Source organism: Thalia democratica, chromosome 2 (genome assembly GCF_965202585.1).
Source record: "Thalia democratica chromosome 2, ktThaDemo2.hap1.1, whole genome shotgun sequence".
NCBI classification, from domain to species: Eukaryota; Metazoa; Chordata; class Thaliacea; order Salpida; family Salpidae; genus Thalia; species Thalia democratica.
The window spans coordinates 47,185,242-47,212,173 of NC_139166.1; the positions used below are offsets into that span (position 1 = coordinate 47,185,242).

A 26,932-nucleotide genomic window follows, 5' to 3' on the forward strand; every position below is an offset into this window, starting at 1 on the left:
TAGATATAGTATTTAAATATTTTTTTTTGAATTTGAATTGTCGGAATTGGAGTTGTCCAAATTTGAATTGTCATGTAACCTTATATTGTACATGGTATAAAAATTCTGATAAAAGTTGTTGACTATCAAAAATAAAAATTGCCACACTTAAAAGCATAAATATAGTTCTGTGTGACTAAAAAATAACCAGAGTTGCTGGTTAAATTTAAAATATGAAGTGGTTAAAGCAAAAAACAAAAAAAAACTATGAATCAAGCCTTAATACTTAGCTAATCATAAAAATAACAAATTGACATAATATAAAAATAGAAAATATGACTTATGAGAAAATATTTTATAAAAACTAGTCTGAGGTTTAGTAACATTCAAAGTATTCAATTTTGCAAAAACAGCTTCGAACAAGCCTTTGAGATAACCTTAAAAAATACTTTTCCTGAGTTTACAATACCCAAGCTTATGAGCTAAAAATATATATTAAAACAGTAGGAAAACTTGCAAACATATTTAATACTAGAAATGTAAAAAAATTCCACACTTTTGGAAAAAAACTGTCTGAGTCACGCTGAGTTTTTTTAATCCTTAAAATATTGCTCTGGGGCATACTACTTATACCTTATATTAATTTTTTTTATCAATAATTAAAAGGAAGGTTGTATGTGTAGGCTTCTGCATTAGATGTTCACTAAACTTAGGAAAAACACTATATTTAAGATTCAAAAGTATAAATCATTTGACATAAAAAAAAAGTAGATAATTCTATTTAACCATATGCTTTATTTTGTACATAAAAGAAAGTACTTGATTTTTTTTTTAATTTAATTGACTAACTTTAATCTTGCCACATAAAGTACAGTCACCTATTGCAAATCTAGGCACATTATGTTTACAGCAAAAGTGCGTAAATAAACAAGAGGTAGCAAATATACCAAGTATATTGGCTATTTTCTTTTAATGAATTTAAGTATATACAGTATAGTGACTTTCCCACTTTTTTTGTTAACAAAAAATGTTTTCATTCAAGTTGTACGTATCTCTGAAAAAATTTTGTATAAATTTTTTTATACTATACAAAGTTTTTTTTTCTCCTTTATTCCTTGCCTATCTAAGAAAGATTAAACTTGTCTTGCATGGTATTGGAAAAAGATATTTCTTTAATATAATGCAAAACAAGATTAATCTTAGGTGGGCAAGGAAAAAATTTACCTAAACATTAAGGTTTATTGAGTTGAAATTAAATTTTATGCCATAAATATTGTGAAAATTAGAAAATTGTTTCTTCTTCGAATTAAAAGTATAAATGGGGCTAAGACACCTAAAATACAAAGAGCAAAGCCATAGAGTTCAATAGGTTTCTTATGGAAGGCACAAACTAAAAATGCAAAAATCTCAATTCTACAAAAAATCTGTTTTTAAGTAAATAAAAATGATTATGAAAACATTTTAAAAATCTCAAAGTTTTAAAACAAACTTAGTTAAATAAATTTTTAATTACATTAAGAAGCATTTTGTACTTACAAAACTGTCATATTGACAATGAAAGATGATATTCAGTCAAGTAATTTTGTCTAACTTAACTTTATTTTTAGTGTTTCAAATATAGAAAAATATAAAATAAAAGGTTTAAAATAGTTTGAATTACTAATTAGTAGATTTCTTTTAAAAAGTTATAAAATCTAATCATTATATTTAAGCTTTAACTTTTTCAACTAAGATCGAGGTAATATTAATTAAATTAGCACTTGGTTTTATAATAATAACTTATCTAATTTTTTTGCTAATAATAAAGTCTTGTAAAGATAAAAAATAAATGAACATCTTATATTATTAGTATAATTAATTTTAATAAATACTCAAATATATATTAAATGTGGTGAGATGTATTATTACAAATTTAAAGCTTTTAAAGATCAAGACCATTTTAAATTATTATTTTTCAATATTTTTAGAAAAAAAAAAGTAAACGCTTTTACATTAAAAAATAAGGTAATTACATAAAAAATAAGGTAATTGCATAGCACGATGTCACACCAATATGGATATGAAATTATATTATATTTAAAGTCTATAAAAACTTCAATTTTAGGCTAAAAATCAATGTTTTGTAAATACTTAAATACAATTAAACTAATTTTTTATCATAAACAAATAAAGCTTAAACACTTAATCACTTTTATTTTACAATAAAAGGCAAACCAAACAATAAAATACTTAATACTGATTACAATATTGAAGATAAAAGTGATAATTTATTTAAGTTTTATTAGTTTATGATAAATATATTGATTTTGTTTATGAATTTATATAGCTTGTTAAAAACAAAGTATCTTTTTAAATTAGACATATTAGACTTAAAAGATTGATTTTTAGCTAAACGTTATGATTAAAAAAGACATAGAACTTAGTATAATTTCAACTGATATTGGTGCAATACCATCCTAGGTAATAACCAATATGGAAAATACTAAATAAAATTATTAATAATAAAAAATAATAACAATAACTTAAAAAATTTATTAATATAAAAACAAAAAAAAGTTACCAACTGAGGGTAAGGGTTTGGGGTAACAATGAAAGTATAAATAAAAATAGTAAAAATAAAATTAAAAATATATAAATTTTCAGCCCATGCAAAAGTGACCCTTCGTGCAAAATTTATTTGTTCAAAAGTGACCCCTCGTGTAAAATTTTCCTTCGGCATATTTGACACCTACCCTGAATACTCAGTTACTACTTTATAAACAACAAACTGAAGGTCTACATTGAAAAACATGAAAAACAGCATGAGTAAATTTGGAATCTCCCTATGCTAGAATGCTTTTTTGGTAACTATATGAGTATGATATAAATCTTGTGAGACTATTAAGGAATAATATTTAAAAATATAACAATTTAAAAATATAGTGTCAAATTAAATGCTTTAGAAAAAAATAAATTAAAAAAAAAATTAATGTAATTTTATGAGATAAGAAAACACTTTAAAATCTTTAAGTCATAAACTAAAAGCCTTATTTTATCCTTATCTCTAAAAATAAATTTAAAATTCATTTTTAGTTTTACGATAATGGTATGAAAAGAAATGCTTTGACATAACAACTCGAAGTGTTTAAAAAACTCAATGCATTTATTTTGAGCTTCTTTTATTTTTATTTTTAATTGTAACCAGTTGAATTTCTTGGTTTTATATAGTTTTCTTTAGAACAGTAACTTATTTTAGGGTATTCAATTACTTGAAGAGTATTTTGAATATTTTACAAAAGCGATTTAAACAAAAAAACTGATTTAACTGGCTTTTTAGAAAACGGAAAATCTTATGTATATGCTGCAGCTGCATATTTCTTAAATTAAACTTTTATAAACAAAAGTGTGTGTTTTTTTACTTCACAGTTAAGAAAAACCATTTAAACCAGTAAATAAGGTAGTCTAAAAAAAGCCAATTTATTTTCTGAACTCATTTATATTATATAGAAACAAAAGTTTAAGTACCTAGCTTTTAAACTAATTAGCTAGTCGGTTCCGATAAAATTTATAGTCAATGATCGTAAATGAAAATAATGACAAAAATTTATTCAAACTTTTAGCAAAATACCAGCCGTTGTTTCAAATCTAATACCTAAAACCTTACCAGTAATTAGATCCAGAATTCGCAAAAGACATAAAGCGATATTTACTTCACGTTTAAAATTCACGACCAAAAAACTGTTTAGCGTGAAAACCTCTGGTGACAACTAATTGTTGTGCAACTACGGTTTACAGGATAATGGAGACGGCTAGCATTTTCAATTTTAAAGTTAACAAACTTTACACTAAAATTTTCATTTTTTACATTTCATACAACTTCAGGATTGTTTGTAAATTTATACATACAAAGCTTCATAATAACAAATAAAACTATTTTTTTATGGTTTAAGCGCTATGTAAATTTAATTAAAATATGAATGGTTTAATTAATACCATAAAACCTCAAAAACAGATTTGTTAAGAACTTAAGATGCTTTACACAAAGATTAATTAGTTTTTTATTTTTAAAGTTCGTTTTTTTTTTGTAACTTAACTTTAACTTAATTAAGTTCTAAAATATAAGTGATTACTTTATTTACTTCGTGCATTTTAGGAATGATGTGGAAGTTTAAATTCAACAAGTTTTTTTATATTTTACAGATAAAAAATTACTGTAAATTTATATAAATTATGGTTATATGGTTTATCGATTTGCTGTTAAGAAAACTCGAAAACTTGAGTGGTAATTAAAATAAACGTTAATATTCTTTAAAATAGTGCCCAATAAAAAGAAGCTAAACAAAAGTTTTTAGGCTAAAAATCAGATTATGTATATTTTTGTTTGTATTTTTTCTTCTTTATGTTCAATAACCTGAAAAAAACAAAAGAAACATATTTTTTTAATGGTTTTTGAGTTACATGACCCTCAGAAGCAAAGTTGCCAGAAAATATTTTATTTTGAAATTGTCTTCAAAATTTTTTATGAGATTACTGAGCTACAACCTTTTATTAGGAAAATAAAACAAAATATAACAAAATATAACACGCTTTAGTAAAAAGCTACAATTAGTAAAATTATATTTTTGACAAGTATGTTCAGAAGGCTCGCGTTCGACATTTCCCAATCTAACTGTTTTACAATTATTTACAAAAATTAGTCCAGATTATAATTTTAGTTAGAAAAAGCAAAAAAAAAAAAAAGTGTTCAGAAATAAGTTATTATAGCAACATTAAAATTGTAGCAACCCTGCCTCCCAGCTTTTACATAAAACTATCCTGAAAACACCGCTAAAATTATAAAAAAAAAGCATTTCGAAAAGTTAAAAAAATTTAAACATTTTAAGTTTTAAAAAGGCTTGTATTTTTCAAAAGATACTATACTTGATTAGATAAGAATAAGAAAAAAAGTGTTTCAGGTTTTTTTTTACTTTATTGGAAGCTTCAATTTAATTAAAAATTAAAAAATATTTTAGTTTAGTTTCAAACATGAAATCAATAAAAATTTGCCATCTTTAATTTTACATAAATTCTGAAATATTTGAAGAAATAACAAAAGTAGTTTTTGAAAAGAAAAAAGAAATCTAGTTTTATTCGACAAACTATAAGATTAAAACTAGTTTTCAGCTGCTAAAAAGGTCAATTACGCTTTCTAGCCAATTGTGTATTGAATTGAAACTTATTATAAAAACATTAAGTTGTTAAGTGTTAAATTTCACAATAAAGTAAACTTTTACTTTAGTTGATCTGGCTAAATTTTGAGTGTTGAATATTAAAAAAGGTAAAACAAATGTGCAGCATTTCTAAACCAAATATGAAAAGAACCAATGTGGAATTACTAATGCTCTTACAAGCTAAAGTTTGAACTAGTATTAGTTCAAAAAACATACTTGAATGTAGTTTAAATGGTTTGAATATATTAAAACAGCTAAACATTTGAAATAAGTAGCCTGCTTCTAGGCTACCTTTTTTAAAGTTGAACTATAATGATCTTTATGTGTTAGCCAATCACAGTAGCCCATAAAAAGGTAGTCTAGAAAAGGTAGCCCAAAGAGATACCAATGTTTGAATATAGCTTATTTATAAAAGATTTATATACATATATAATAGTAATTTTTAATCATCATATTTTTAATTCAAAGTCTTAACTGTTTGTTTTGATTCTAAATGCAGGAAAACCCAATAAATTTAAATCTAAGTGAATGTTTTTAAAAAAACTTTATATATGCTTTCAAAGTGTATTAGGATAGAGAGTAAAATTTTAACTTAACTTACCAGTTTCATGTATTTTCCTTGATAATTGCAGTTTAGCTAAATAACACTAGATTTACCTGGATCAAATTGTAAAAAATCTTAAAACTACTGATTTTTGTTGATTTTACTTTATCCTTAGTGTTGGACCAATTTTTATTACAATAAATATTTAATCTGTTAAAATAAAGTTGTGTGAAATTCTTGATTATGTGAAAAAAGAAAAAGGATTTAAGTGTTTTAAAGGCTAATTTTGAAACTTACACTAGACATTCTTGATGAATAGTTGGCTTGCACAGATTTTTTAATTTGCATTTTGGGGGGCACAGGTTTTGATTAGCTTAATAATCACTGCTTTAACACATATATCAGTCAATTTTTTTGATAATTTCCCCAGAATTTTTATCTGAAATTTGAATGGGAACCCTGCAGTTGGTTCAATTCCTTATTACTGGGCTAGATGCTATTAGGATATGTACTTATTAGTTATAAATTATGTTTTGTTAAAATATAAGTAGTTTTTTAAACATATATTTTAGTTCAAAGTTTTATCAGGTGATGCATAATCATCAGAGTATTGTATTTTTTAAAGTCTTATTTCTAAAGTTGAATACTTTAAATACTTTTCAGATTTCAGTGTACTTCAAGGTTTCCACACACTCAGGATAATTCAGGATATTATGAATATTTTTTATATCGCAGGCTGACTCAGAATACTTAAGTTTTTTATATAAAATTCAGGATAGTTTTAAGATATTTTGAATCTAAATATAGAATTTTTTTTTAGATCCTGACTGAGATTCAGTTTATCTAGTTTCAATATTTTGTTACTTTATATAACCAATTTTAATCTTATTGGTTTTAAAATGCTTATTATTTTAGCCTTTTGGCTAGCTCTTCACTAGTTTAATAAAATTGAAAACTGCTATCATTGTATATGATTTTAATTATTATGGTTACATTAAATTACCCACAATCTTAAAAAGATCTCAATTGATACTTTAATTGTTGAATCTTCATATAAGTATATTTTAAGGATGTATAAAAATTCAAGACAGTTTTGATTACTCAGGATAGTTGTTTTTTGACTCAAATAGTGGAAACCCTGGTAAATATATATGCTATATATATGCTATATTTATCTTCAGAAAAAAAAATTAAAATTTTTTTTTTATAATTTGCTTAAAAATAAATTATCCTTTCAAAAACTTCAAAAAGCCTCTTATATCTTAACTATTCTAATGATTTACCCGATAACTATTCATATTTTCTATAGCAAATAGTTTTAATTATAAGCTATAAATTATATAAGATAGACATAAAGACTAACTAATCAAACTCTAATCTATTAAAGTAAAGTTAAAAACTCTGATAACAAAAGTACAGCAGTTTTTATGTATGAATTAATGTTAAAATAAAGTAAAATATGGGTATGAATAGTTTGCTTAGTATAGTTGTTTTTTAACACCATCTAACAGATTATATTTTTTGATAATTTTCCCTAGAGTTTTGCTTTTTTTCCATGGATTTCTCTAGAGTTTAAAAGGGAAGCCTGTATCTTTTGTATATTTTACCTTAAAAAAAAGATTGGTGAGCTTAGTTTTTGATACTAAAAAAAAAAAAACTCACCAAGTTGAAATCTTGCCCTCTTGTGCCCATTTACTCCATATGGCCCACTGACCTATTAGAATGAAATACTTTTTTAAACCCTGATTCAAATTGTTTCTTAGTGGCATAATTTATGCAAATCAATAATTATTTCTGAATATGGTATTTAACAATGGTAAACACTACCTTTTAACATATAATGTATCTTTTGACATGTTTTCTGTAAGTTTCAGAATCATAAAGGTTTTCTTCTTAATGTTTGTATGTTATATGTTTTTAGAATTCACACTTATAGTGTTTTAGAATTTAAAATAAAATATAAGTATATAAAATCCAGGAAATGCTGTTAGAATTTTTATAATATGAAAAAGTTTATTTCTATTTAAAACAATCTTTTGTAAAGCTAGTGTAAGTAAAATATATAACTGTTTTAAAAATTCTTACAGTGGTCTAAGCACTTAAGATATTCTAAAAATTTTATTAATAAATTTTTCAGTTATAGTTTTGCAAGTCAATACTATTTTTCTACAATTTTTTTTTAAATCATGTTTTTTAGAGAAGTTGGTTTTTATTATAATTTTGCTTAGTAATATAGAAGTTTTATAAAGCAACATGGTTACTAATCAACCTCCTACAAAAAAAGCAAAAGTGGAATTTAAAGTTCCTACTAATGAAGAAATGTTATTGCTGCAAGATGTTCAACGCTTTGGAAATCATCAGCTAGCAGTTAGTCATATTTTAAATTCCATAAATGATTTTAATTTCATCTTTTCAATCTAGCTACTAATGAAGTTATTTATGTAGTTAAATTAATATGTTTCACTATTATTCGCAGATTGACAAACTTGTAGAAGATTTATCACTAAGCAATAAGCGTAAAAATGAGATAAAAGTTCATCTTCAAAGTCTGCACACTCTTATTTTGAAAATACCAAAGAGCAAAACAAGACAAGTTCGTTTTGAAAGTTTATTATTAAACTAATCTTTACATCAATTATTGCTTTCTCAGTATAAAAAAGATGAATAAATTTTAGTAAAATTTTAAATATCTCTTTTGTACAAATTTATATTTAGACACATTAGGCTATAAATATACATTTATCTTAATTTATAATATGAGTAACTTATAATCTTGTTTAATAATTGATTTAAGCTAAAGTTATTGGGTTTTTCTTAAAGTTAAAGCTTAAATAAATTGTGTGTATAAGTATTTTAGTTAACTATTTTTCAGTTAAATGATTCTTCCATGGTTGAGGGGCAAGCTAAAATTCCATTTGATCTTGAGCCACTTGAAGTTAAAGGAAACTTCAGCTTTTTTCCACCCAAAAATATAAATATTGGTGGTAGTTTTCAATTAGATAGCTGTCTAAAAAGTCCAATTTGTAAAGTTGACTTTATGGTAGTAATGCCTCAAGTTAGTTAGCTTTTTATGATTAAGTTAATTAATTTTTTTGTTATAACTTAACTATTCTATTAAATAGTATTGAATGAAGTTATCACTTCTAAACCAGAGGTTGGCAGGCATTTGGTGGTTGCATCCCAAATTTTGAAATTTAATATTTGAGGACTGCATTTGACATTTTGCAAGCTGCAGTTTACTTTTCATTGGCCTAATCCTATTTAATCTAAAAACATACTTGTGGGCTATAATTTTACACTTTGCTGGCCGCAGTTTGCCAACCTTTGAACAAAACTGTTTAAAATTAGATTGATGCTATAGTTTTTTGACATATCAAAATAATTTTAAAGGAGTGCATGCAAGATAAAGACTACTTAAATCAAAGATACTTAAGAAAAAGAGCATTGTACTTAGCTTTTATAGCTAAGTGGATTCAATGTGAATGCAAAGGAAAGTACCAAATACAATTTGGTTATTTTCAGTACGATCTTTTTAAGCCAGTCATATATGTTCGTCCAACAGGTAAATAAGATACATTCTATAGAAGTAACTAGTTAATTAACATTAAATGTACTAAATTTGTTATAAAAAGTGTAATAAAACCAAATGTTTAGAAATTCAACTTTTATGTATAGTAATAACTTAAGGTTTATATATAAAATATAACTTCAAAACAAATTTGAAATATATAACCCTACAATTTAAAATTGCATTAAATTACTTTAATTGGAATTTATTGTCAACTAATTAAATTTCATGCAAATTAAATTATCAATGGTTTGAAAAAAATAAAATTGCTTTTAATAATTTTTTTTAAATTAAAGTTTTTATAAACTAAATATGTATTTTTGTTTAAAATTTGTTATTAAAAACTGCAAAATATTTCCTAAAGCTTTGGAGTTTTTCTATAATATAGAAATGATGGTGTAAAAAAGCGTTTATTAAATATTAAAACTATTTTTTGTAACTGAATTCTTTATAATTTCAGACAAACTCAAGAACAAGTTTGAAGTTCTCATCCATTGTATTCCAGAAGAATCAAAAACGTTCAAAGCTACATCTAAAAGATTTATTCCTTCTGCTAGTAACTTAAGAGAAGTATGGTTTACTCCAAACAAAGAAAATCCAGGTAAAAAAGAAGATTTTACAAGTTTTACTGGACTTGTAGTTTAAACCGTCTTTATTTTATTTTTTAATAGTATATGTTTTTATAAATAAAAGTTGCACAAGATAAAGTTAGAGTAAATAGCTTTATGGCCATAGGGGGGGTAAACCATGTTTTTTACAAGTTGATCTTATTTTATAGAGTTTTTTCTAAGCTTAAAGATGCTTTTTATCGTTTTAAAAAATTTGAATTATTTTTTGAGATATGACCAGTCAAAGTCGGACAGCATAATAGGTTCCCTATGGGAAGGTAAAAATTAAAACAGCGAAAAAAGATTATTTCATTTAAAATCTATCTTCTCCTACATTTTTCAAGCAAACTTCTTAAAACTTTCATAGTCTAATCTTTATACAATAAAAAAAAAACGTTACTTTGGAATTTAAAAAAAAAGTGTAAAAATATATTTTTGTTGATAAAAAAACACTTTTTTTTTAATTTGTGTGATAACATTTTTTTTTAATTACTAAAATTCTAAAATATTTTTTTTTTCTTTTATTATAAGGAACGTTTCCTGAAAATTTGAAGAAGATTAATTGAAAAATGAAGGAGGAGATAGATTTTTAGTGAGTTTTAAAATTTCCAAGAAAATTGACCCTGAAAAGTTTGCGGTCCATACGTTTATATCGGAAAATTATTACAAATAATTAAATATCTCAAAAGTTAATTGATTTTTTGAATTCTATAAAAACTGGCTTGTAGTTGTACTTAAAGCTTTCATATAAAGCCAAAGTTAATTTTTGTAAAAAAAAAATGTTTGGCCCCCCTATGGCCTTAATGATTTTTTACTTTTACAATCGTAAAGTCTTGGTAATTTTTTAAACTACAAAAAGTTTAAAAAAACATTTGAATTTAACACAATATTAGCAAATTAGTTTTATTTAGCTTTGTAACTGTTTTGGATTACCAAATGTAGGTTTTATGTTTATAGATATAAACATTAATTAGGTTTTTTCTTTGTAATTGCAGTACAATCAATTAATAAAAAATAAGGACCATATGTGGTTATAAATGTTTTATAATATAAATGTTTTACGACAATATCTAAGCTACCAGTTGCTTTTTACACTTTTAAAACACTTTTAAGATATAAGCATCTTAGTTTTAACATTTTCATAGGTTTTAAGGCGCAAACTAAAATGGCATTAAAGAACTATTTTATTGAAATTCTATACCTTTCTACAACTTTTGTTCAAACAATTTTAAAGTTCTTCAGTCTAATTTTTATTACAAAGAAATATTAATATATTTAATGAATTTTAGATTTTTTCCTTAAAAACTAAAAAAAAATTAACTTTTTTCATTATTTGTTTATGAGATATTAATTTTTTAGTATTTATTTAGGTTATTATGTATTTAGACCAAATTTCGAAGTGTTGCCTTAAGCATTTACTAAAAATCTGAGGTCTTTAAATAAAACAATAGATTTTCAGTTAATCTTAAATTTTTACAGAAAATTAACAAAGAAAATTTGCTGTCCACGATTTTATCAAAAAGTTTTTATTTACGTAAATGACTATCTTTAAAAATTGAAGTTATATTGTTATATGAGTACTTAATTAAGCTTTCATTTGATAGTTAATATTACTTTAATAAAAAACTTGATCGCTTTTCTGACCTTTATAGTTTTTATACAAATAAAAATGTAAGCATAAAGTTTAAATTAATAAAATGAAATAAAAAACCAAGTTATTAACGTACTGCATATACAATTAAGGTGTTTATTTTTACAGCCACTTTTAAGTTTCTAGCTGGAATTTTTTTTATGTTTTACAAATATCATTAAAAAACCTTTTGAAAATTTTTAGATGGTTTGAACAAACTATCACCTTGGCTAAAATGGATATTCTAAAAACCACCCCAATGCGAAATGTATGGGATCCAAAATATGCAACCTTAGAGTTTTAAGTGATAAAAATCCAAGGTTTTAAGCCACATGTAATTTTTTTAAAATTTGGCCAACTAACACACGAACACATTGTGAAAAATTTAAAACAATTTAAAGAAAGTTTTATGGTAGTATTTTTTGTTTTTTGAAAAAAAAATTGAAAGTTAAAGAAATCTTACAAAAAGTGATAAAAATTACAATAAATTAGGAAATGCCACCATAAAAGTTTCTTAAATCGTTTTAAATTGTTCACAATGTGTTTTTGTGATAATTGGTAACATTACATGTAAAAAAAAAAATTCAGCTTAAAACTAGAAAGTTGTATTTTTTGGATCCCATACATTTTACACTAGGGTGTTTTCAAAAGAAATTGGTTTTAGCCAAGACAAAAGTTACTTAAAATTATCTAAAATTTAGCACAGGGTGTTTTAATTATGTTTCCAAAACATAAATTTTTTCCAGCCGGAAAATCAAAAGGAGCTGAAAAAATAAGCACCCTAATATATACAAGTTATGTTGAAATTCAATTTAATTTTTTTTACTTCTAACAGACTGCGAGCTGGTTTCTACGCCTCTTTATAACAGCTCAGTTATGAGCGATGTGTTGATGAAGAAGCACCTCATTCATCTTGAGACTTTTTTCACTGACAAGCAAGCTGTTTCCTACCATTTCAAACAACTCGGACAAGCGTTGAAAGTTTTGAAAGTGTGGCTCTACCAGCGTAGTGGCCGAGTGGTGGGCACAATTAATTAGTACATATAGTAAAAACCAAAGAATATTTTTTTTTATATAAAAAAAAAGTGTTGAGATAAATGATATTATTTTTATCTTTATAGTTAAGTTTATACTTAAATTTAAAATTTGTTATGGTATGACTTGCTATTTAAATATTAGGATTCTTCACAAGAATATTCATGTCATGGGTTTAATGGTTTTATGGTTGCCATGGTTTTGTCTTATTTGGTTCACGAGAGGAAAATCATAAATGGGATGAGCTGCATTAATATACTTTCTATTTTCTTCAATTTTCTCAGTGAGATGGTTTTATATTTGAAAATATTTTAGTAATTAAGACGAAGTTTTTAGTATCCTTTTTGTTTTAAACTAAGATTACAAACAAGTTTAGGTTGTCTGTATAAAATTTAATGCTCTATAGTTTTTTCTAAAATTTTATTAAAACATTGAAATGTTAAAGTTTTATTAACACCTCAATTGTTTTGTTTATTTTTTGTATGCTAAACAGCTTTAAGTATTTTTTTTACCAAAAAATTATTTAAAGACGATAGTGATTGGAGTAAAAAAGGAATTGCGTTTAAAACTGAAGATTCAGTTGATGAAAACCTTGTAGAAAATTTCCAAAACTATTTTCCTGTTGTGTTTATTGGACCTAGTGGAAATTTTAACTTATGTCATTCTGTTTCACTTGAAAGTTATTATAAGGTAAGTTTTTATGATTATGTTAATAATCATTAGTGTAGTCATTAAGAAGTTAAAACTTTTCAATTAGTAATAACATGTTAGTAAAAATTGATAACTTTATTTGTGTTATATAAGTATATATTACTGAAAATTATTTTAAGAATGTACACTAAATAATAAAATAGTAATACCTAGCATATAAAGTTCAAGTTTGCACTGTAATAGAGCAATAAAAGTTTAAATACCTCCTTTTGGTAATAATTGCCAATGAGTCTTCATAACATTTTAGTATTTAAACTGTTTTAATAAAGAATAATAGCTAAAAATGTAATATTATTTATATATGAAAGAACATAAAAAAAGTCCTTAGTATTTATATGAATGAACTTGATGCACCGATTCTAATAGTTTCAAATCAACTTAAATTTTTTTTTATAGTTAGTAGTTACTGCTAGATATGCCTATGATAAAATTAAGAAAACGTTTTTATATAAATAAATGTTTTTTTTTGTTAAGTGTTACTTTATATTTATAATTGTACTACGACATGATTATTTAAATTTCAATTGCTAAAAAAGTCTTAAAGTAAAAGTAGTAGTGGTAACTTTTTAAATAGAAGTTATACTGAATATTTTACAACTAATTTCCATCTATGATAAATTCTAGAAATTAAGTCCAATTCCAAATCGTTGCATAAAATATTTTTATCTATGAATTTCATAAGTTTTTCTTAAATAGTATTCAGTGTTTGTTTATTTTAAGTTTAACTTGTAACTATAAATTAATTTGTATAAATTTTATGATGTCACCTTTAGTCTGAAAAAAATTTAGTTAAGTAATCTAGTTTACTATAGTCGTATTTGAAAGTAGAATGCAATTTAAGTTAGAAAACTTGCAATATTAGTTTTAATTTTAAATGTTTTTTTTTCTTGCAAATGTTTTGCTTGTTTTCGTTATCAACTAAATTGCGAAACAACTTGATATCAAGTTTATGAAAACTGTTTAAATTTTTTTTATAGGTGAAACTTCTTTCACTATTTTTATAACTTTATATAGATAAAAGAAGAATCACGACTAGCTTTGGAAGCTCTACAAGACAAAGAAAATGGTTTCGATGCTCTATTTATGACCAAAGTTTTGTTTGAGCAAAAGTACGATCAAATTTTACAGTTAGTGATTGTTTCTGATTAAATAGTTAATCGATTACATTTGTATTTTGCAGTATGCACAGCATTGTTTTGCACACTTTATAAATAGCTTTACTTTGTGATAAACTTGTTTCAAATAGCTAAATGAAAGCATACTTAAAATAATACTAATGAATATTCCGTGAATATCTTCTCAAACATTTAAAGTGTTTAATTTAAAAGCAATTCATAAACTTTTCAATTATTTTAGACTTTTGGTAAAATATGCTTCTACTTAAAGAAGATTAAATTACAAATAATCATAGTAACATCACAGTATCTTTTCAATTTTTTTATAAAATTTAAGACAGTTTTTACCTTAAATGTAATTTTGTACTAAATTGAACAAAAAACTTATACTTTCAAAAAATGAAAAAATTAAGAAACTTTAGATTTTTTTGTTCAAAAAACCTATAGAAACCCTAAGTAAATAACCTAAAAGTATTTGATGGTAGTTGAGTTGTTTCTATCTATAACAAATCTGAATTTAATTTTTTTTAGTTTTCTTTTGTTGAAAGTTAGTTAAGATTCAAAATTTATAGTAAATTACAGATTCGCATGATTTGTATTTTAATTGTTTTCTATCAATAAAATGCTTTCATTATTGAAAAGTTGCATATTGTTTTAAAATGCTTAATTAAATTAAAACTACGTTATCAAATTAGGAAGTTAAATAGTTTTAAGTTTAACTTTCTAACAATGGTATTTTCGTACACAACAGTATTCCAAACACAAACAACTATCGCAAAGTTTGTAAAAAGTCCGAGTTGAGTGACGAGCTGAACTCCCCAGTAAAAGGAAAATTGATGGACCTCGGAGGAAATTGTCTAACATGTGGAACAAAAATCATGTTAGAAGTTCTTAAAAAAGGACTCACCGACCGCGTCCGTGAATATGGAGTCAAGTATCCTAAATACGCTAGAGTACGTCATTAGTTTTCAGCTTCTTTATCTCATTTATTTTAGTCTCTTAAAAGAATTAATAATTTGATTAATCGTTACTTTATGTTGTATAGTTTTTATTGAGAGTTCTCATGTCATAATTAATTGTAAATACAAATTTCATCAATTTGTTATAAATTTTATTGTCTTTTAAACTGCTTGCAATATAAAGTATTAATAGATAGTGTGTAAAGCGACTTTTAATGTTGTAAAGCACAATTTTTTTTTGTATTTAAAAGAAAATCTTAAATGAATATACTAAAAATGTGTTAAAAATTTAGCTGACAGTTAATTAAATTTAGCTGACAGTTAATTAAATTTAGTAAACTAATAACAAAACAGTGGAACATTGATGAGCCAGCTCCTAAATGGAACCAGGTAATAGAACCCATCTCATTTGGATTTAAATTCAACACAGAAGAGTATAACAGGACGTTGGATAAAGGTCCTATTGCTAACTTACCTCAAGTAAGCCTATACTTTATACTATTTATTAGTAAAAGTCTTCAACTAAATTTTTATTTTACAGATTAAATGTAGTTTCACGTAAATATATTTAATATATTCATACTAGTATTTGAAAATCTAAAATCGTTTAAAAAAATATGTTTTACTTTTCAGGCAAAGCAGTTTCGTAAGTTTTGGGGTGAAAAGTCTGAATGTAGACAAGATAATGAAAATATTGGAGATGTTGTTGAAATGGTAAGTTGGAGATCAAGATGCACAAATGAACAGCAGAAAAGACAAATTATTCCTGAAATTTGCAAGTATCTTCTGAAAAGGTGTTTTTAAACTATGATCTAATATCTTAAGTTAATGAAAAATACTTAGTTTGAAATTCTAACTAAGTTTCTATACTTTTTAAAACCATTAAATATTTTTTGGTAAAGCTTTTTAATTTCTTATTACTCAAATGAAAACGAAAATTTATATTTGCAGACATTGCAATTTAACAATATCGTCATTGAAATTCCCTTCTGATTTTCTTGAAGAACACTTGAAATTACCTCCAAGGATCTCTGCTGATGGAGCCAAGATTGGTTATGAAGGAACTGGTAAGTACAATTTTTTCAATTTACTTTTGGTGTATGATAGATACAGTTTTGTTTTGTTTGCAACAACATGTGTCTATATTGTGTTTAATGTTTGAAAACACGTACTTGTCATATATTGCTATGTTGTGAAGGTTAAATTAGACATAAAAGTGGCACTTTTTTAAACTGGATAACCTAAGTGTAGTATTATTTTTACTTAATTAAAACCAATTATTTAAAACTTTACGTTTTAGTTTGTTCGATAATAAGCATATTGAATAAGATACTTTATATATTTATTGCAAACAAGCTTTTATGCAGACTAATTTGCAGAACTTAAAAAAGGTTTATAGAAAATTTGATGTATACTATTTAGCAGTGGCGTAGCGTGGTATTTTGGTCAGGGGTGCGCAAATGTTTTTCTCAAATAAAAGAACCTAAATTAAAACTTTTTTAATTAGCTACAAAAGGTCTTTCTATAAGTAATATATTTGAAATAAGTTCATTAAGTAAAATAAGTTTGAAGTAACTGTTTTAAAAAATACTTATATACTACAAAACTAAACAACTAAAACAAAACATAAATTCTATTAGAATTACTTATACTTACTCAAATGAAAACTTACTAAATAAAAATAGTTTTTACTAATTACAGTAAACTTTATATCTTTAAAAATGAATATATTCAATAAAACGAAAGTATCTGTTTTATTTACGAAAAAAATATCAATCTCTTTAATATACAATACAACAGTAATAACAACACCTCAATGCACATAAGTTAAGTAAAGTTACACAGATGTTAAAATAGACCAGCTTTATAACTGTTATTACAATTTATTACAACTTTGTAAAATAGTTAAAAGTATACTTTTAAAATTTAATTCATCTGATTGTATTTGTTTAAAATAAAAAACACAAACAAAGTTTATTTCTCATTGGCCGACGCGCTTTTTCTTGTATTTTTACAAAAATAAAGATCAGAAAACTAGCAGAAGTTTTTAAATTTATTCTAGCATAAAAAAAACTTGTAAAATTGTTTAATATTCCTTTAAGCGTGACGTATTTTTGTGAACTTTTTGTAGAAAAATTTATCATAAGGTTATACTACTGCGGTGCACTAATTAGTTGCGTACTTTTTGAGTCTAAATTCTTATGAAGTTAATGAAGTTAAAAAATCTTTCCTTACGGAGTTTTTCATCAACATCGGTGCGCACTTTCGCTTGCGCACCGAATCAGTATATTGGGTAATTTCTCTAACTTTTCACTAGTTGAATTCAGAATTTCGTTTAACTTTTTCGAATACTTAAAAAACATAGTTGAAAAAAAGCAAACTAAGCAGAAAAAATAAACAACAAAGGATAAAGATATCACATTCTTTTTTTTTACTTCTTTTCTTTTTTGGGTGGCACGCATGCGCCAGTGTCCCTCCCCACGCTACGCCCCTGCTATTTAGTATATATTTCCCTTTTTTTTGCTCAAAGTGTTTAATTTAAATTGTTATAGTATGAATTGTGGTTGATTGCCTGCTTAATAATACTGCTCTAATTTTTATAACACAAAACTATTTTAGCAGCGACTTAGATTAAAATAAAGCACTTAGAATTGTTATCTTTTAGCAAAACAACATGTATTATTTAAATTAGTACTTAGTTTATATTATATCTAACAAATGTCATGAAAATAAATGTTTCTCATAAAAAAAAAGAAAGATTAACAATAAGAAAAAGTAAGTTGGGTATTAATCAAGAGGTTATGTTTTAGTACAATGCGATATTTAATTCAAGATTATGTAAATTAATTTTAACAAATTTGGAATATATTATATTTACTTGATAAACTTATTTAATTGAACGCCAGAGTTGCCAAGATAAAGTTTTATTTCTTTTGCACTTATAAATGCTATGGTTTTCTATACTTAAATCTTCACGAATCTTTGTATTGTGAACTAAAGACAGAAAAGTATAAAGTTTAATAATGCTATATTTAAAGAAACATTAATTACGGATCTGCTTAAAATCAAATTCTAGTAGATCGAGATATCAGGACTGAAATGACAAAAAAAGCTTAAATAGTTTTAAAGTTTTGACATTGTTTACAAGCGATGAGAATATAATTTGTGATTATGTTTTTTCTACAAAGGAGAGGAAGTAAACAGAAGGTTACAGAATGCCTTTCAAGAAGTAGAGAGAGCTATTCGCCAAGTTGATCTTAGCCTGAGCATTAATGGAGTGCACGGAGTTTCTTCTTCGTTGAGACACACTCAAGTTTGTTATGTTTAAATTATTTTTTGTTATCCTAATGCAGAGGTCGGCAGCCTTTTTATGGAAATAAGTGTGCAAATTTACCTAGGAAAAAATGGTCGCGGGCCTCAAATTATATTGAAAAATGTCTTCTGCGGGCTGCAGTAGTTTAAATTAACTGTAGTAATCAATAAAGAAATCATTTTTATGACTAAAAATGTAATAATATATATGCAATACTAAGGCACTAGTAATTACTAGTTGTTAAATTAAGAGCTTAAATTCTAGCTTTTACCTTAAAGAAGTTCTTTTTTATTAATTTAAAAGAATATTGTAAACTAAAAAATACATTGTAGGCTACAGTTTGCCGACCCTCGTTCTAATCTAATGTATAGCTGTTAATTAAACTTAAAGTAAGACTTTTTTCTTTAATTGTAGAGCTTTAATACCTTAAATACTAAAGCTGGCCTGAAAATAAATCAACTACAGTTATATTATAAACCAATTTTTACTTACATATATTAATTTGCTAGAAAAATAGGTAGTTTAAATAAGTATTTTAAAGTTTGTAGTTATACTATGTTCTATAATCATATGTGAGTTAAGTTTTATCCTTCATACAGTGAAAACTAGAGAACTTCTAAAGACAACCGTCTATACTTAATTTGCTGCAAGATTAATTAGTTTATTAAAGTACTGTACTACGATAATTGTTTTCATAACTTGAAACAAAAACAAAATTACAAGCTACTTATTCATTGTAACTTAATACTGATTCAATAGATGTGAATTTTTTTCTGTTATGTATTTCCATGCTAAATATTACATTAAACTTTTTATCCCGTTTTTTATGTAATGAAAAACTTCAAATTTTGTTAATATTTTCGTTAACTTCAATTTATTTTAAGACTATTTTTGCTTAAAAAATAATGAATTACAGGTATATCCACCAAGCATTATCAAATTTGCAACCCCCGAAAGTACTAAAGATTTTGGTTATGACGTAAACACTCAAGTTAAAAGTTCAAAAGAAAAATGCAGCACATATATTCATCCAATAGATGGTAAACTTTTTTTTTTTAAACCTAATTTATTTTTTGTTTTGTTTTCTTTCAACATCTAATAAAAAATATTTTACGAACAGTTATATGCGATATAGAAGGCTCAAGCAGGTGGCCTGACACTGTAGAAGCAATAAACAGCATTAAAACGTTGTTCTATCGTGACATAAGAAACCAATTAAACAACAAGTCTGGGTACAAGTGCTTTGTAAAAAATCACAACAACGAAAACAAGCGAGCTGACATAAACACGATGGAAATTATAAAAGTAAATCTTTCTTTAAAACTTCGAGATTTAATAAAATAGTCGGTTTTTTTAAATTTACTAATAAATTAAGTAAGCGAAATTCAAACAAAAAATTTATAAAGTAGTTTTATATAATTATTCAAGAGTTTATTTTAAATATACTAATTACTACAGTTTAAACTTGAATAAATTTAGTTAATTGAGCTTTGTTTTTTTATAAATATTTTTAAAGAACATAGTAATTGTTATGTTTTAAATTATTTAGATATTTTAACTAATTTTAAATGTAGCATGTTTGAACTCTATTAGTTATATTATAGGATGGGTTTGCTTTTCGAATAGAAATAGCTTGCCGACAAGAGCAAAAAGTTTTGAGAACTCACAAGGAACCAAACGGTAAGATAATTAATAAAGGAACACCACAATCTTATAAGCTTGAATACAGGGTCAATCATAATAGACACATTGCAAGTCAGCTCAAAGGGTTAGTTGAATATGCTTACAATTTATACTTATGCTTATTTTTTTTAAGACGGATATCTTTATGGTTTTGCACGCAAAGCTCTTTTAAATGTTCGAGTAGTTTATGATGTGCTAAGCTTTATCCAGCTGACAAGTTTAACTGTAATTTTTATGCAAGTTTTGTTAAATTTAAGCTATATGTGTTATTTTTAGACCTTTTAATAGTTTTTTAAAATTGTACCATACTGATCTTGTATAAAATAAGTTATATTGTTAAAAAAAAACTGTATAGGGTAGACTTTTTTAAAAGGAGGATATTTTTAAATGCATTTTGTAAAAATTGATTTAAAGAAAAAATGTAGTTTGAAGTTTCTTTTTAAGTCAGAAATTAAATGTTTTGTAAATATTTTTTTATTAATTTTCTTAGTATATATGTTTTCAAATCTAAAATATGTTTGTTAAAATCAAAGAAGGTTGAAAATTTAGCATTTGGTCGGGTAAAGTTTTTTTCTTGCTATTTACTCGAATGTTTTTCATTTTAGTGCTGAAGTAATTTTGTTCTCAAGACTATAAAACTTTAAAAAAAAAGAAACTATCTTCATAGTACAAGTATGACACTCAAAAAAAGTAAACATAAAGCTATTAAAAGCTAAAAAGTGTGGCACAGTGTAGATAAATGCATTTGATGAACTAAATTACAGATTGCAAGGAAAGTTCGAGTGCTTTGGAAGAAGCTGCAGGTTGGCTAAACTGTGGATGAACACTTTCAAGCTGTCCAACCACATAAGCGAGGAAGCGGTTGAACTTTTGGTCGCTCATGTGTTTTTGAACCCTCTGCCTTACGAAGCGCCAAGGTAATTTTTTGGTTATCATAGTTTATATTTGAGAAAAAAGAGATACATATTTAAAAACGATAGTTTTTTTGAACATACACATTAGTTTTGAAATTAAAGTTTATAAACTTTTTGTAAAATGTATAACAAAATTATTGTAAAAAATACAATATTTCTTCTACTGTCTTAAAAATACAAATAACACGCTTTCAATTCACTAGTACTTGCGTTTATTAAAACATTATCAAGCGATAAACGGCTGAAATTATAAAAACACAATTAATAGTAACTAATTTATAAAGAAAACAATAAAATTTAAAACTTAAACTTTTAGGCTATACAAATTTATAAATATTTTTATTACCAAACAAATAATTATCAAACGAAGTTTTTTAAACTAAGATTCTACTAAGTAACAACTCATAAATGCATACAAGTAAACAAGCCAAACACAGTGTACAAAAATGTTCTTTTCCTAAAAATCCTAAAATACCAAGTTCTAAAATATTAAATCTTCATAAATTGTTTTATTTAAGTTAATTTTTGCATTTAAACTTTTTATCCATAAACTTTCTTTGTAGTCTAAATTTTTAAATTCTGGTTGTTCTAAAAACATTATTTTGTAGGCATTGTCTAATCCTATATTCTCAATATCATTATGATGATTCTCAAAGTACTGTTTAAATAATGCAGATTCGTCTCCTTTACCAACCAAGTTAAAATTTCTTACGATTTTTTTCCAGTTGTTTCTATGTGCATTCCATCTTACGTTAAAACTGTTTTTAGTCTGACTACATAAATTTCCTTGCATTTTGTACACTGAGCAGAATATATTCCGTAACTTTTACAGTTTAATTTTGGTTTTATGTATATTATTCTGTTTTCAACTGTTTTATATATCCATTCTCATCTATCATGTCTTTATAAATACTGTATTTTCCGCATAATGCACGTTTTTGCATTTTTTGCTCTTATTGTTAGGTACGTTGCTTCCCTTTTTAGCTATACAACTAAATGTATTCAGCAATTGACCGATACTACTTGGTTTTGTGAAAGATGTTTTTGCAAGTGGGAATAGTTTCTTTTTTTCTTTCGTGAATCTTAACAAAGTTTTAAATTGAGATGACCAGTATATATTCTTAGACTTTTGCTTTTTTAGTTTATTTGAACTCTCACTGGAGTTAAGTTCACTAACTCTTTCAAACTGGCTTTTGACTAATTTGGGATTAAAATTGGATCTTATGCATTTCTTTTTTAGTTTCAGTAAACTTTCCTTAAATTTTTTTTCGTCTTCATTTAATCTTTTGAGGCGTTTGATTTCTCCGGTTATGATTCCTTTAAAAACATTTTGTGGATGGTATGATCCACCATTTAGAAATGTGGCGTTTTTTGCAGACTCCTTTATAAAGCTTTTTGTCTTAAAAGATTTGATTTCACTATCATTATTAAGTACATGTTCTACGTCTAAGAAAGGAATTGTTGTATTTTCTTCAGACATTATACTTGATGTTATTTTAAGATTATATTTTTCAAATGTGTCATTTAAATTTTTGATTATCTCTTTGGCGATTTCTTTGTTTTCTGATATACATACAATGTCATCAATGAATCTTTTAATTAGAAATACTTTATTTGTATTCTTTAATTTAACATGATGAAATGTAATGTGATATTAGCAATTGCAACTGAATTGTTGTCCCCGGTAATTACACCTTTCTTTTGTTTGAAGTAGCATTCTCTGAATTGTATTATGGATAAAAAGTTTAAATGCAAAAATTAACTTAAATAAAACAATTTATGAAGATTTAATATTTTAGAACTTGGTATTTTAGGATTTTTAGGAAAAGAACATTTTTGTACACTGTGTTTGGCTTGTTTACTTGTATGCATTTATAAGTTGTTACTTAGTAGAATCTTAGTTTAAAAAACTTTGTTTGATAATTATTTGTTTGGTAATAAAAATATTTATAAATTTGTATAGCCTAAAAGTTTAAGTTTTAAATTTTATTGTTTTCTTTATAAATTAGTTACTATTAATTGTGTTTCTATAATTTCAGCCGTTTATCGCTTGATAATGTTTTAATAAACGAAAGTACTAGTGAATTGAAAGCTTGTTATTTGTTCATTTTTAATACAGTAGAAGCAATATTGTATTTTTTACAATAATTTTGTTATACTTATAAAAGATTATTATTTACTGTCCGAACAAAGAAGTTCTCATTTTCTTGGACACTGGAAAAAATAAAAAACGGTTTAAAATTTATCTTTTTGTAAAAATTAATACCAAGTCAAGTTTTTATTTATTTATATAAAGTATTTTTTTCCAATATATTTTAAAATTGATTTTAGACATTCCGAGAAAGCTTTTGAACGGTTTTTGTTTTTGTTAAAGACATTTGATTTCGAAAATGAATCAATGATACTAGACTTCCAAGGAGATCTTAAAGGTTTGAAAATAAATTATTTTTATAAAGTATGTTTGTATGAAATTTCAGAAATGTGTTTTTTTTTAAGTTTTGTAGTTTGACTGCTGAAGAATAAAATTTATGCAAACACGAATATTTAATGAAAAGTTTTTACAAAAAAGTTAAAATGATTTTTATTATTAAAAAGTGTTGTATGAGTATAATAAAGTGGTATCAATAAGCATATTTTAAGGCTTTTGACATAAATAATTTGTTCGAAATTTTATTTATACTTATTGTTTTTGAAAAATAAGTCCTTTAATATATTAAAAAGTCATTAATTTTAATTAAATTATTATTTTTATAGATTGAACTAATACATTACTTAAAGCTTTAGCCTTAAGACTTTAAAAAGTTTATCTCTGTTTAATTGTATGTTTTTCTATTTATTTTATTTAGTGAAAAAGAATTTATCCATTACGTTTTAAGATTAACACTTATAATCATTTATTGAAACTATTTATCAATTAAGTCTCATGATCCCTACTTGATCAAATTATCATATATTACATATTACATTGTATAACTTTACAAGCAAATATATGAGTCAAACTTTATAAAAATTTCAATTTTAAACAAAAGTTTTCATCTTTCAGATACTCAAAAGAACAAAATAGCAGCGAAATTTCAAAAGGAGCGGAGCAATTATCCAGCAATGCGTTTGGTAACTCATCCGACTTCTCAGGAATCTGAACTGGTGCAGGAGGTGAAAACAAACAACTTCACTGACGATCAACCGCATTTGCACAAGGATGTTCTTTGTCTGATTAAAAAGTTTATATTAGTTATCCGTATTTTATGAAACATTAAAAGTTATTATTTCTTTTTTTACGGTTTAAACCCTACTTGATAATGAATGACTTTGTTTATATTTTCTAAATGTTTTTATCTTTTTTATGGTAGATTAGCTGGACGGTCACTCGGAAAACTAAGTGCAGTTGTTATGGACCCTTATGTTGAGTGCTACCCAACAGCTTACAAAGTTGGTTTGTTTAATTATTAATTGTTCCAGTTTTTACTTTTTTTTGTATAGTCTAACATTAAAGATTTAAATTTTCAAGATTTTATTGTAAAAATATTATCTATAAAATTTAATTTTTATACTTGAAAACCTTACTCGCTTAATAACTATATTTTTTTTTAATTATTAGAGGCTTAAAATTACTTCTTACATGTAATGGTAACTAAAAATTTTGAAACGACTGCCACATTAATTCACCAACAAAACAGCCGGTGTTCACACCCGATAGCTCGAATAAAATGTACAACGTCGTGATCAAGCTCAACAAGGACCGCATACCCAGGATTTATGAATCTTCCAATGCTGATGCCCAGCCTTGTGATTTGTCGTATCGTGGCTCTGGTGACTTAAAAGCTTTTCCTATCGTTGGAGATGACGAAGTAATGTCGTACGTGCAAAATCTACAGGTAACAGTTTTTACAACACGGTTGTTAATTTCAGTAAAAGTGTAAATACTTTCACTTTATGCATGTATTTTTTTTTTGAAACATATATGTTTTAAATTATGAATGTTATAAGTGTGAAATTCTTGGTAGCCTTCAAAATTTGTAATGCCATTTAAATATTTTTTATAATTTTAGTAGTTTTTATTAATTTCAATAAATAGTTTTTTATCATAGAACAAATTTGGAGAGTTTGCGTTCTTCTTCTATAACAAAATGGGAAGTGATGAAGTAGGAGTGATTTGGAAGCCGGAATGTAAAAATAAAGTTACTTTCAGAGTTTGTTTTGTTCCTTGTAGTTTATTATGATGTATTTGTTTAAATACAAAGCCGGAAATAAATTTAATTTAAAAACAGATTTCTATTTTATATGTTATAATTAACAAAGGTATGTATGATATTATCACTGTTGTTTTTTTGAAATTTGGATTATATGTTTAAACTATTAACAGTTAGGTAATAACTTGACTGTTTTATATGTATACCAATATGACATCAATAGTATAAACTATAAAAGTGAAAGCAAATAAACTGCTGTTATTTTTTTAAAAATTTTTTGAAAGTGTTTTGAATAGTTCGAAGTTTTAAAATAAAGTTTCATCGTGTTTACTATATACAGGGTTGCCACAAAAATTGGAGTCAAGGAAAAACTTGTTGTTTGACAATTTAGGCTAAAAAACCTTGAATTTGAGAAAATTCGAACTAAAAACTAGTAAAACCTGTAGTTTTGAATAAAAATCACTAACAAACTGGAATTTTAAACAATTCGACTTGTTATGAAGTAAAATTTTGATTTGACACGGAAAATGTGTCAAAAACATAAAAATTTTTGTCATCACCAATTTTTTTATTAAAAACACATATAAAGTAGCTTTACAGCATCTTTTCAATGTTTTTTGCTACTTATTTAAGCTAAAAATAGACCCAAAAACGTGTACTTTCAAAAATCTGGAAGAAATTTTTCAAAAACCAGTGGCAACCCTATATTTAATATTACAAAATATTAATGGCATACTTACTTTTATTCTTTAAACTTTGGTTAAGTTATACGAATTCTACAAAAATTGTATAATAAAAAATAATTTACAATCATATAATTTACAGAAAGGCTGTGAATCGTTCATGGAAAAGCCGGACTCAGAAGGAAAGAGTCGTTTGTGTGTTGATAAAATTATAAAAATGTTCGTATTGTTTGGTAATGCTCTTGTAACAAAAGTTATTTACAAGTCCACGTAATATTTTTGATGATTGTGTATGAAAACTACTACAATGGTTTTAAATGATTTAATATTTAGCTATGTCTATTTGTTTTTATCACAATTTTAAAGGTTTTTAAACATAATGCTACCATGTAATATTAGTTTATACCATTTTAGATTTTATGTTAGTTAATACATTAAAAAAAACAAGTTTTCAGTATAACGGCCACTTAAAAAAAGCGAAGAACATCCTGATGAGTGTTTATATTGTTAGATTTGCCGTGAACTTTCTAAGCCTTTTTATGAAATTTAGCCTTTTAAAGATACCTAATCTTGATTTCAGATATTTTTACTTATTTAAAGTAAAAACTATTGTTAGTGAATTATTAAATAGATTGAATTTAACATTTTAGGTCATATTATTAGATGTATTTGTTAAAAAATAAAAGTTTGTATACTCTAAATTTGTGGTTTTTTATATATATTTTATACGTTAAGAATTATAATATTTTTAATAAAAAAAAAAAAATATTATACTTGTTAATTATAGTTATTGATGTTTTTTAGTTTTGAA

General features: G+C 25.0%; 1 protein-coding gene across 1 annotated transcript; it reads left to right on the top strand.

Moving 5' to 3' along the window:
* Positions 1-7,939: 7,939 nt before the first annotated feature.
* On the top strand, positions 7,940-26,680 carry LOC145829516 (nucleolar protein 6-like). The gene is made up of 24 exons (XM_082937339.1): positions 7,940-8,079; positions 8,189-8,305; positions 8,585-8,767; positions 9,103-9,274; positions 9,741-9,881; positions 12,354-12,538; positions 12,698-12,836; positions 13,083-13,243; positions 14,279-14,391; positions 15,131-15,332; positions 15,693-15,818; positions 15,972-16,132; positions 16,290-16,405; positions 18,527-18,651; positions 19,568-19,691; positions 19,772-19,956; positions 20,256-20,419; positions 21,099-21,251; positions 23,580-23,677; positions 24,292-24,469; positions 24,599-24,677; positions 24,926-25,123; positions 25,337-25,438; positions 26,264-26,680. Exons 1-24 carry the CDS (start codon positions 7,966-7,968, stop codon positions 26,393-26,395), a joined length of 3,468 nt encoding a protein of 1,155 aa, XP_082793465.1. The 5' UTR covers positions 7,940-7,965; the 3' UTR covers positions 26,396-26,680.
* The last annotated feature ends 252 nt before the right edge of the window (positions 26,681-26,932 follow it).